This window comes from Gavialis gangeticus, unplaced genomic scaffold, assembly GCF_001723915.1.
Source record: "Gavialis gangeticus isolate Ggan-Ray unplaced genomic scaffold, GavGan_comp1, whole genome shotgun sequence".
Lineage (NCBI taxonomy): Eukaryota > Metazoa > Chordata > Crocodylia > Gavialidae > Gavialis > Gavialis gangeticus.
Window position 1 is genome coordinate 181,871,749 of NW_017728992.1, and position 12,234 is coordinate 181,883,982.

Here is a 12,234-nt window from a genome sequence, read left to right on the forward strand (position 1 = left end):
GCTCAAACTCAGCACTGGTGAGACCGCAGCTGGAGGACTGTGTCCAGTTGTGGGCACCACACTTTAACAAGGACATGGACAAGCCTGAGAGAATCCAGCAAAGAGCCACCCATATGATCAGAGACTTGCAGGGCAAGCCATACAAGGAAAGGCTGAAGGACCTGGGACTCTTGCCTGAAAAAGAGAAGGCTGAGGGGGGCCTTGGTAGCAGCTTACTGCTACATTAAGGGAGTACATCAAGGGCTTGGTGAACAGCTGTTCACCAGGGCACCTCTGGGGTAAACTAGGAGTAATGGCCACAACCTCCTGAAAGACTTTCAGACTCAACATTAGGAAAAACTTCTTCACAGTCATGGTGTCCAGACTGTGGAACAAGCTCCCTCCAAAGGTGGTGTAATCACCTACTCTGGAAATCTTCAAGAGGAGACTGGACAGTGACCTTGCTGGGATCACCTGACCCCAGTTGTCTTTTCTGCCTGGTTCAGGGGGCTGGACCCGATGAACTTCTGAGGTCCCTTCCAGCCTTACAATCTATGAATGTGGGCTGTGTTCGAGTGCACCATATATGTCAGAACTGGACCTCTAAGCATCTTCCTTACATGAGAACTTTTTACTTATGTGCCTAGGTTCAGTCAAGTGAATGGAACTGTTTGAGTGAATAAAGGTTTGTAGCCTAATCTGACTCTTGGCTAAGTGTGTGTGTGTGTGTGTGTGTGTGTGTGTGTACACCTGCTATATATAAACAAGGCTCCAGCACTTTTCTGGATTATGAGGTGGAAATAATTGTAAAGAGAATTTACCCAAGCTTCAGATTTTACCAAATTATATCAAATTTATTGCTATAATTTACTTAGGAGGAAAATTGGCTTACCATAGAAAGAGGATTTAGCTCATATAGGATGCCTTTTTTTTTCTTTTGACAGGATGATATCACTTGCCTTTAATAACATATTTCATTTCTTATATTTAGTTTTCCAATCTGGCAACATCTGCATTGTAACTAGAGAAGCTTTTCTTATAGCTCTGAGCTGCACAATCACTCTTAACAGGCTTGCTAAACTGAATAAAGCAAGCTTAATACAGCAATTGGACAAGAATATATTTAAAAGGTTTAAAAAAAATAATCGCAGTAAATTATTTTCTAATAAGTTAAATGTTCTTCTGGAAGACTAAGGAAAATACAGTATCTTATTTCACATAGGGTTTTTTCTGTTTATAAAATAATTTATGGAAGTTAATTTAATAAAATAATTTATTGCAATTATTTTATAAACAGATTGTTTAACTTTAGTTTGTACCTTTGACTTTTAAGAGTTATCAGATCTTTCCTGCCTCTGGGCTAAATGTTTGTATTAAGCAGAAACAGAGTTTTTCAAGTCTGGAAAACAATGCAACTCATCAATGACAAAGATAGGAGTAGTTTTTCCAGGTATTTTAAGATTGTCAAGTAATTATGCATCATTTGACCATTCTACAGTGTATTTATAAGAGAGACATCTGGGGCCAATCACATTCTACTTTATGCGCCTAAATGGCAGGTACACACACACACACCATTTGCAATTCCTGATGTGGTGAATTGGAATTACCTTGCATGTCATTACTTGCCGAATGTAAAGCAGTAGAGGAAGGTCCACCTACCTTTTATCCTAATAGCCTATCGGTTAGGGCATTTGCCCACAGATTGGGAGGCCCAGGTTCCAGGACCCTTTCACCTTCACTGGTAGGTTTCTCAAACAGAGTCTTAGGGTGCAAACACACAAAACCATTTTTATGACAGCACAATGGAAAAGCAAATAATACATATAATGCATATTATAAGCATATAATGAGGGTTCAGGTTGTTGTGTGACCAGGCACTTTTGCAGCTCTGCCCTTCTGTAAGGGCAAGACTGAGCAGAGCACTTTCGAGCACTTTCAGAGGGCCACTTACATGACAAAATGTCACTTTTTGTCTGCACCCAGTTTCTGCCACTTTATTGTGGCAGGTATCTGTTAGCTGTCTGGTGGTCCCAGGTCTTGAGGGGCTCAATCCTGTAAACCCCAGGAATTCCTGCACAGGATTGGACCCAGGAGATTGCTGGGCAAGATTGCAGAAGATTCCCTTGTGTGTACCCTGCAAGTAGGGAACACCTCACACATTGTTGCACAAGATCAACAGGCAGGACAGCGGGCAATGTGTTTTCCCCAATGAAGCAGATAAGCTTTGCCAGAACACATCCCAGCACAGATGATTTGCTTTATGTGGTGACATCTGTTTATTCCCTTAAACTTATGGCTGCCAAATCCTATTCCACCTATTACACACCTATATGTCTAAGTATGCTTTTATTCCCCCCTTTTTGATTCTTTCAAAGCTATTACACAACTATTTTTGTAATACACCTTCATCTTAGCTTTACCAGCTTAGAAAAAAATACACAAAGGAGAGGAAAGACCCGTTCACTTTTTGCATTCACTGGTTTTCAGGGACTTGAGCAGTGCAGAGTAAGATCTCACTTAGAGTAAAGTGTAGAGTAAGTGTTACTCTTACTCTTTTTTAGTGTAGAGTAAAATCTCACTTAAAGAGTAGGATCTCACTTAGGCACATAAGTCCCTGTAGATCCCCAGTATTTACCTGAAATATGTTATATCTCTATATCATTTTCTTCAGCATATCACAGGATAGAATATGTAATTTATAATAGTTTTTGATGGATTTTGTGAACTTGACTTTATTTTCATACTTAATGTAAACTTTTCATATAGTTTGCAGCTTTTTCTATAATTAGCTGGCATTCTTTGGATGTATCTAGCCAAAAGAATTGTAGACACTGAAAATGTAAATGGTCTTGTTTCCTTATTCCTAATGTATGACCCATACGCATTACAAATTAAACATTTTGCAGGTGGAAGTTGATCGCGTTTCAACACACACTCTGCAAAGTCTGACGTCTCTTACAGAATATACTGTTGCCATTTTCTCTCTGTATGATGAAGGACAGTCTGAGCCACTCACTGGCAGCTTTACTACAAGTAAGCCTCACTACATTTTTGCAGGGTTTCCAAGACAAACTTCAATATTCATTTACTATTTTGGAAAGCAAGATTGGTAACTGCAACAGTCTTCAGTGTGACTTCAAATATATCCAGTGGTTTGCCTGTTTTGACATTTTGGGAGCATTATACTATTAAAATAGATATAGAAAATGTTGGCAAATAGCATCTGTGCCCTGGGGTTACTTTCTATCACAATGACAGACAAGAATTTCTAAATTTCTAAAAATCTGAGGACTAGACAGCTAGTGAAGCTGATATTATTGAGCAAAACTGGAATTCACCTTCTCTTTTTAGATCATAGATTTCTTAGTAAAATCCACTCTTTAATACCTCTTTTTTACCATCACTCTTTTAGCCATATGGAGTGGTTAAGTGTTTCCATTCATTCGTCAGAAATAAGTACCAGCTTTTCTCTTTCTGGAGAAATGTGGTAGTCTTTCATTTTAGTTGCTTCCTGATTACAAGACTAATCCTGCAGCTCTCACACATGCAAGTAATCTATGACATCGTTAAAATACTCATGTGAGTGCAACTCATCTGGGGTCCAAGGCCAGATCCAGACCAAGGGGCTCTGTAACAGGGAACTCCTATGCTGTTACTAGGAGAAGACTGGGGGACAAGCAGGGCCTGCAAGGGCCCTTTAAGAGTAGTGTCTTTGTGGCCTGAAGTGGGGGGAATGCAGACAAGAAAAACAATGCAGGAAGAAGACACAGGGTTTTGGCTGTCACTAACAGCCCTGCTGTGGGTGCATTGAAACCAAGCAGGGCTGAATGGACCAATGAGAGAACACTGGGTGCATGCTCCATGATAGGACAGATTGGCTGGAAGGGGAGGAGCTTATCACTAGAAGCGACTTGCCCTCAGGCCAGCAGTCTCATTCTAGCCCTGTCTAGGGAAGGATGAAGACCTCCTGGGCATGCTGCTGTGGAGCCTAGAGTAGTGTTATGGAGAACCCTGGCATGCAAGTAGCAAAGCTGCCTTTAACACCTTTTTTGGTTTTAAGTTTGCCCAAGGTGAGGATGATTTTAAGGTCAGCTTGCTCTTTGCTTTGTGGGCACATGAACAGGCTGTGTCTTTTGTTTTGCTGTGGTGATGATAGTAAATACTGAAGGGCTGTTGCTGAGGTGGTGGTTGGGAAGCCATGCATGGGCACTGGAGAGGCACTCCAGGTTTGGCCCTGCCAGAGGCAGGGCTCTATAAAGTGAGAAAGAAGAAGAGAGGGAGATGGCAGCAGAGGGACCTAGAGCTTGAGCCCTGAGACAGAGAGAGACTGAGGCCAAAAATCTGCCCAAGCGAGTGGGCCCAGGCTAGAGCCCTGCAGCCAGAGTAACCTGCAGGCTAAAGCCAAGAGGGTTGGAGCCTGTACAAGAGTGTGAAGGACAACTAACATCTGCAAAACAGGTGTGGCTATAGGGGAGGATGGAGGCCACAATTGGAGCTCTTAAGGCTTGATTGTGGTCACTAGGGTCACAAGTTGTGACCACTGAGTTTGATTCAGGGGAACAGGGTACAAGTAGTTTTTGACTGGGTATGTGAGCCTCCCACAGAAGAACAAGCATGTAGAAAGAGGGCCCAGAGGAGACTGGGTGAGTTCTTTCACTGAGTGAGACTAAGGAGCCCACTCCAGGACCCAGGGGCAGCTTCTCAGTCAATGGAAAATGAACATTAGGGCATGGCAGGTGAGATAGAAATAAAGATTATATGGACAACCTAGGGTAGGGGCAGGACTTAGGGTGTTACAGCAACCCTCAGGGTGCATTCTCTCACAGGCAGCCCAGGGCACAGGGGCAGCTGCTATTGCCACTGCCATACTGGTGAAAAATCATGGGGCAGTGGGTCCAGAGGCTGTGAGAGCTCCAGAGGTGGTAGCAGTGGTGGGTCTGGCAGTGGTGAGGGGTCTGGAGGAGGAGGTTAAAGGTCTGCCAGCAGCAGAAGTGGGTCTGGGGCAGGAATCTGGAGGCAACAGCAGTGAGCCAAGCTTGCTAACAACATCTGTGGCTTTCAGGGCCAAAGTTCCTTGAAGTCTGCAGCAAGCCATGCCCCTCAACTTCTAGTGACCTGCCAGTAGCCTGGCAGGCTGGATAGAGAGGTTTCACGGGCTGCATCTGTCCTACAGACCATATGTTTGATAGCCCTGATGTAAAGGATCAATTTATTTTTTTATCCTTTCTTTCACCAAAGGAGTAAAACAAATTTTGTGTGGTGACAGGTTTGTGAGGCCATGTGCTGCCTGACAACATTTCTCTGACTGGCTGTAATGTAGTAACTTTTGAAGGCTGCATCTAATTAATTCCAAAATTTCAGGGAGTATTTTATCTATCAGTGACCACAACCATGTTGATTTGAGGGGAAAACCAGAAAACCAGAAAACTCCAACATTTGGAACATATGGTGCTCTTGGCTTTTCAATAATAGCCATCAGACACCTCTACAATTTTCTATAGATCAAAGAATTCACCGATGGCTCTAACAGACATTTTCAGCATAATAATATTTCTATCCCATTTCCGTCCAGTTTCCTAGCATAACGTTGTTGACACACTGAATTATTTATAACCCTGAAAAATAACACTGGGTGCAGAACAGGGCCATCCCTAACGGGGGGCAAATTAGGGCGACCACCTCGGGCCCCGTGGAGCTGGGCGGAGCAGCAGTGGCGTGGAGCTGGGTGCAGCAGTGGCTCCGTGTTCAGCCACTTGCTACCCCTCCCCACCGCCACCACTGCTGCTGCCATTGGCGGTGGCAGCAGTTTCTTCAGGTCCCGGGCCCGTGGGATCAGAGCGAGGGCAGGGCCCTGTATGAGCTGATTTGCTCTGAGCCCTGCACCTTGCTCGGGTCAGCTGTGGTGCAGAGAGAGGGAATGTGGGGAACTACTATTGGAGGAAGGAGCAATGGGGAGATTGGTCAGAGTTATTAGGAGCCTCTGCATTAGGAGGGAATGGACCAGTGGCATATAGGGAATTTTTGGATTACAAAATGTGTCTGAGGGTGCAGTAATCCTGGATTATAGAAACTAAATACCTTTGTTAGCCATCTCTGATGCATTATGGGGCATGGACAGAACTGCAGCTCCCCACTGTAACTGAGTATGTTTTGCAGGAAACGTTCTGAGTTACAACGATCTCCCGGACCAAACAGAAGTTCACTGTTGGATTCGGGGAATCTAGCTGCTGACTGGGACCCTGTAGCTGGTTTTCCTTAGCAACGACCCCTCCTGCCTTCCAGCCTGTCTTGTTTTCAGAATGGGAGGGGGAAAGGGAACAGAGGAAACTTATTCTAAGGGGTCCCGAGCCACTACCGGAAGGTGAAGTGGGTGTACTGGAGCCTCCCTCTCCCCCACACCTCAAGGGGGCTCCAGTATATCAGGCCTGCCCTCCAGAGGGAGCTGAAAAAAACCCAGTCCCTCCACTCCCTTTCCCTGCTCCCATTCTGAACACAGTGACAGGCTGGGAGGCAGCTCAGACACAGGACACTCTGTTATGAAATGTCTTCAGCTGACCCCTTGTGCAACGAAGGTTCAGATTTTCACACGATTGGCCATTTTTTTAGGCAGTCTGCAGCTGTGCAGTTGTATTTGATCATGGCTCTGGACTGTTTTCTGTGTCCAAATTGAGCAAAAATTGTCACGTCTATCTGCACCCCATGGTTTGCATAAGCAGTTTCAGCTAACAGTTGTATTTTAAATGTCATTTTGTATAGTTTTAAGCCTTAAAAAAATGGTCATCCTTTTTGTTTTGCCTCATGTTGTTTTGCAGAAAAAGTTCCAACCCCTCGGTACTTGGAAGTAAATGAAGTAACAACAGATAGTTTCCGAGTCAGCTGGAAGCCCGCCTCCTCTGATGTAGCTCTGTACAGATTGGCCTGGATTCCCCTTGATGGAGGTGAATCTGAAGAGGTGAGTTTTCTTGAATCTCCAAGGGTGTTGGTATAGAGGAAATTCCACACTGAATGATCTGTCACAGAAAAACTAACTGAAATGATATTGGAGGTCTAGCAATTTGACTCATTTGGAGAACGTGGCCTGCCATGAAGCCTTACAAGATAAATCATGTCAATATTACAGCTTCTTTTGTGGACAGGGCTTTTGGGGGAAGAAGAACATGGGAATTATCTATCTGATGTCTAATATAATTGTCACCAAAGCAACTGCCTTGCTATCCTCTGCTACTTCTAGCTTTTGGGGTGCTGTCGCTCTCCCTTTCTCAAGAAAAAGTTGGTGGGGGGAATAGGGAAAAAAGCCTGGTAAGGGGGCCCAGGCCCAGATAAAGAAAAAGAAAATCATGCTTTAAGTTTGTCCCATAACTTGGGAGCCATAAAACCACTCATCAAATGACAGCTGTGAAACATTTAACAAAGCAAAATTCATATACAATGGCCTCGTCTACCCGAGATGCTGACTGTGCAGTTTTTACTGCTCAGTCATTTAGTACTTGTATAAACAAGTAAATGACTACGCAGTAACCAGAATTACTGCTCAGTAGCATTGCTGAACGACTTTATTGTAACGCTGACTGCACAGTAGCCCAAGACTAGTGTGCACACAGTAGCGTTGCATTATGCTTTCTGCCACGCAATGCTACTGCGCAGTAGTCATGGGCTGCTGTGCAGTCAGCGTCTCATGTAGATGCAGCCAATGAAAACAAAAAGGATAAATGACCATAACTTCCCTAGTTCTTTCTTCCTCCTACGCTCGGCTATTAATTCTGCATCTTTAAGTATCTCTTCCCATTCCTGTGCTTTTCTTCTGGCTAATTGATCAAATGACTTTTCATTTTAAAAAAATGCTTTGTTTTGTTCTCTGTTGCAAGATCTCTTCCCTTATTTGCCTGTTCTGCCTCAGTGTTTACCTTCAGCTGTCTGTCCATCTGTCCCCATTCTTTTAAATTCATTTTTGCTGTTCTAATTATTCCCTTATTCCACTGTTTATTCATCTCTCCCTTATCCTCTCCACTACCATTTTCCAACTGTTAGCCTCCTCCACTTGACCAACCAGTCACCCCTGGCCCTCTTTTTGCAGATGGTTGAACTGTGGAGTGCTAGAGCCTCCCTGCATTTTCTCCTTGTGTACTGTGCTAGCCGGATGCAAGGAAGGTAGCACTGATGAAGCTGAGTTGTGTGTAGTATGTTTCCTTTCTCCACTGAACAGACAACAATGTAGGAAGCCTGGGGCTTTTCTGCAAATAAGCCTTGCCTTATTTCTGCCATCTTCACCTGGCAGGAGAGGCTTCTGCAAACACTGAGAGAAATTCATAGGGTGAGCAAGCAGAAGTGAGTGTGCAAGTGAGTTAGCTAGCTGACTGATTATCAAGCATTAAAATTTCACTTCACAACAGATGGGTTAGCATTCCTTTTTTCGGACTGAATTTTAACTATGATGATTTCTGGTCAGCAGTCTGAAAATGTGGATGCCTGTGAAACTTTTTGACCTTTGTCTGTTTTTTTTGTACTGGGGTTTATTATTGTTCTTGTGGTGTTCTTTTGATCATTTTGCATTCCTACATATGACTAAGTCATCAAGAAATACTTCAGGTTTTGGGGTTCCCCTCTCCACAGGGACATGTTTCGTTCTTTGGGAAAGCTGGAATGCTAGGACATCTTTACATTTTAACGTATGAAAATTACCCAGGTTCCTTTCTTGTTCTCCTGAGATGACCTCTGTAATGGGGTCAGGCAGGTTAGCACAATACCTTCAGGCTGCTGCCTCTTTGAACTCCTTTCCTGGCTGAAGGATCAATCATGCAGGAAAACAAAACACCCACCTTCATTCCCAAGTGTGGGCTGTGTGGAGTCATGGAGTGATGTGCAAGATGGTGTGAATTATACTTCCCCAAGGCCTCTTTACACCCACTTTGCTGGTGTATATGCAAGTATGGACTGATATAAGTTATGCCCCAAATTTGCTGCAATAAGAGTTTAAAATGTACATGTTAAAAAGTGTCCCCTGCTGTGTATGTAGAAGTTAGGGGTGCTCGTTATTATGCTTTCATCCTGGTTGCTTTTCTTCTTGCATTTCCTTCTTCTGGCCCTTCCATTTGTTGGTTACACCAGACAGATTCCCTTAGGTTTCCCCTGTAAATTCTGCAGGCAAGAGTAGGAAATGCTGGCTAAGCAGGGGGAGGAGGTGACAAAAAGTATATATTGGTGAGAGGGTGGAAGCAAGCAGGGCGGAGATGACCCTAGTGCAGGGGCCTGGCCACAGGAACCCCCTGGTCTCCGGGAACAGCCACCACGGCTGCCATGGCTTGCCTTGGCCCCAGCCTTACCCACCCAAAGCTTCCCTCCAGGGATCAGGGCCAGGGCAGGTGCTGCGTAGGGCTGCTGTACTTCAGGCTCCCAGCCAGCTTGGCTCCAAGTGTTGCCTGTGGTGGCTGTTGCCAAGGATGGAGGGGCTCCCATGGCTTGGCCCTTGCACTGGGGGTGGCTCTGCTCTGCTCATGCTGTGCCTGGCATGCAGGGAGGCCAAGGCTGGAGCCGGGAGCCCTCCGAGCCTGGTGTCCTGCCCCAGCCAGGTGGTGTCCCCTCATGGGCAGGGTGGCTGTGTCCCATGGCTACAGAGCTACATGGGCCAGGCTGGGCCCCAGCTTGGGTGCTGCTGGGCAATCCCACCCACCAACCAGCCAGTGTAGCCCAAGCCTGCAGAGCCCCAGGGCAGCCCTGTTTCCATCCCAGCCCCCAACTTCCCAAGGGGCCGGCTTGCCTGTGGCACCTCCTCCCGCACCTGCTTCTCCCTGCACCACCCGGACCCTGCCCTGAGCGCTCTGCTCTGGTGCTCTGCATGCCAGTGCTGCTCCTGCAAAAGTGGGACGTGGGTCTGTTTGCCTGAGCCCTCCCTCCTAGCCCTGGGCCTGGGTTTTCCCTTCTCCAGGACCATCAGGGGGGCCTGATGGCTGCTGCTGCTGGGGTGTTGCTGCCTCTCTCTGCTGGACACTGCCCTGCACTAGTGGGCCGGAGCCACAGACAGTAATGGTGGGACACGTTGGCAGCAAGGGACACACCCTTTTTGTCTCTCTCCTCTTTTTCTCTTTCTTTTTTCATTTCTTCTTTTTCTTTTCTCTCTCCTTTTTTTACACACCCTTTTTGTCTCTCTCCTCTTTTTCTCTTTCTTTTTTCATTTCTTCTTTTTCTTTTCTCTCTCCTTTTTCCTTCTCTCTCTTTTTCTCTGTTCCATCTTTTGTCTCCTCCTTTTCTTTTTTCTTTTCCTCTTGTCCCATTTTTTCTCTCTCCCCTTTTCTTTCTTTACCTCTTTCCTTTGTCTTTCCTTGTCTCTTTTTTTCTCTTTTTCCCCCCTCTCTCATCACAACATGCTTAACAAAAAGAATACACAAGGACAAAGGTAGTTCTGACAGGGGCTGTCACATGGCCGGTTACTGTACCCACCCATTCCTCTGTCTAGGGCAATGTGTCCTGCCTCACCTCCTACAACTTGTTGTAATAAATTTGATGTAAAATGCAGGAGGCTGCCCATTATGTGCCCTGATGCCCGGGTCATTACACATGGCTCCGACCCACCCTATACCATGTCCCATGCCTTGCATAGTGCCTCACACTGTGACCCGTGCTCCAGAGTCTCACAGGGGACTCTCACTTCCCCCTGGAGCTCACCGTCACAGTGCCCTCATACTGGGCTCCAAACTCATGCCCCCTCACTGGCACTCACTCATTCACACCCCCTCGCTGGGGTTACCCCATCGCCCTCTCACTGAGGCAGTAACTCACAACCCCTCACTGGGGCTAACTCCCTGTACAGCTTGTGGGGCTAGGCTATACACAGACCTTCAAGTCACCCTTGTGGCCATACTCTGCATGCCCCCAGTGCAGCCCTTCAGGTCGCCCCCCTGCAACCCTACTCTGCACCAGTATTGTGCAGCCCTTCCGGCCACCCTTGTGGCCCTACTCTACACGGTCCCTCCCTGGGACCTCAGGGTCTTACATCCCATGGGCTCAGGTGTCTGAAGATGTGCCTGGCTCCCAATTGCCTCCCTACTACCACTAAGTTGTGGGGGCTGGGGCTGTAAGGCACCCCTTGCTCACCTTTCACTGGAAGACAACTGGCATGGCATTTCCTGGGGACCACACCACCATAGGTGGACCCACCATGCCATCGTACCCCAGCAGAGTATAGTTTTTAGTCATGCCCCAAGACCAGGAGCTTCCTGCCATCCTCATAGCTCCTGCCCTTACATCCAAGGATGTTCTGAGCAGCTGCTCAGCTGGGTGGTGTTTTTCTGGCCAGCAGCAGACTGCTGGCTCAGCCCGGAGGGCCTGAGTTGAAATGGAGGCTATTCAGCCCCCTCCTCCAATCACACGGCTCTCCTGCAGTCATATGACTGCCTCATCAGGACCGGTCTGCACCTGTCAGCTGCCCTGCTGCCACTCTAAGCCTTAAAGTGGCAGGCACCAACGGTGTTCTGCCACAGTAGTATCTGAGGTTTTATTTATTGTCACCACCAGGTTTCAGATTTTTAGAAAACCTGGTATTTACTGTAAAAAAAGCAACATTTATGATTATTGACTATATTAATATGCTGTGTGTCCTGCCCTTGTTTTGTTTTTCTGGCATGCTGTCACTCTGGCCAAAAAGCATTGCCTACGGCGGTGTAGGAAATTGAGAATGGTTTGATGAGCCTGGTGGAGAGCTGTGGGGGATCTGAGAGGAGGTGTTAGTTATACAATTTAGAATCCATCCAGTCCTTTACACTCACCTCTGAATTTGTCCAAGAAACTTCTGTGCTAAAATGTGCAGGCTGCCAAATCCAGCACTTTGTAGCCAAAGAACAGTCCTATCTCTTTCCCTCACCAGAACTGGGAGAGATGTCTCTTTTTCTGCAGAGCCCAGGAGGTCTATGATGCTTGCTTTCACAGGACACTGTCTACCGCAGCAAGTTTTTCCTGGACTGGTGCCCATTTGTTCATTAAGAAACTTTCACGCTACAGCATGTCTTTATGCATCGAATAAAGTTTAATATGCTACTTGCTACTTGCTGAGTGCCTAGAATGCTTGAGGTTGAATTCATAGCTCCACATGCTGTTTGGGTCAGTTTTGTTTCCCCTCTTGTGACAATGTGACGGCCACCTTTAAAAACTTGCCATTATAGCCTAGCAGCAGCCACCCTGCCCCACACAGAACCAGGAGCACCTGCCCCCCCCATGTCTTCCCAGGGTGTGCACAGCAGCGGGAGTCCCCCCCCCCCCCCC

The 12,234-nt window shown here is 46.4% G+C and overlaps 1 protein-coding gene across 3 annotated transcripts in view; it reads left to right on the forward strand.

Annotated features, from left to right (window-relative positions):
• The window catches only part of COL14A1 (collagen type XIV alpha 1 chain), a 266,741-nt gene that overhangs the window by 103,732 nt on the left and 150,775 nt on the right, over window positions 1–12,234 (forward strand). For all 3 annotated transcript variants that reach the window (XM_019528109.1, XM_019528108.1, XM_019528110.1), the window contains 2 exons: window positions 2,889–3,015; window positions 6,795–6,934. In XM_019528109.1, the coding sequence (XP_019383654.1) occupies window positions 2,889–3,015; window positions 6,795–6,934 (267 nt within the window). The remainder of the gene's footprint in view (window positions 1–2,888; window positions 3,016–6,794; window positions 6,935–12,234) is intronic.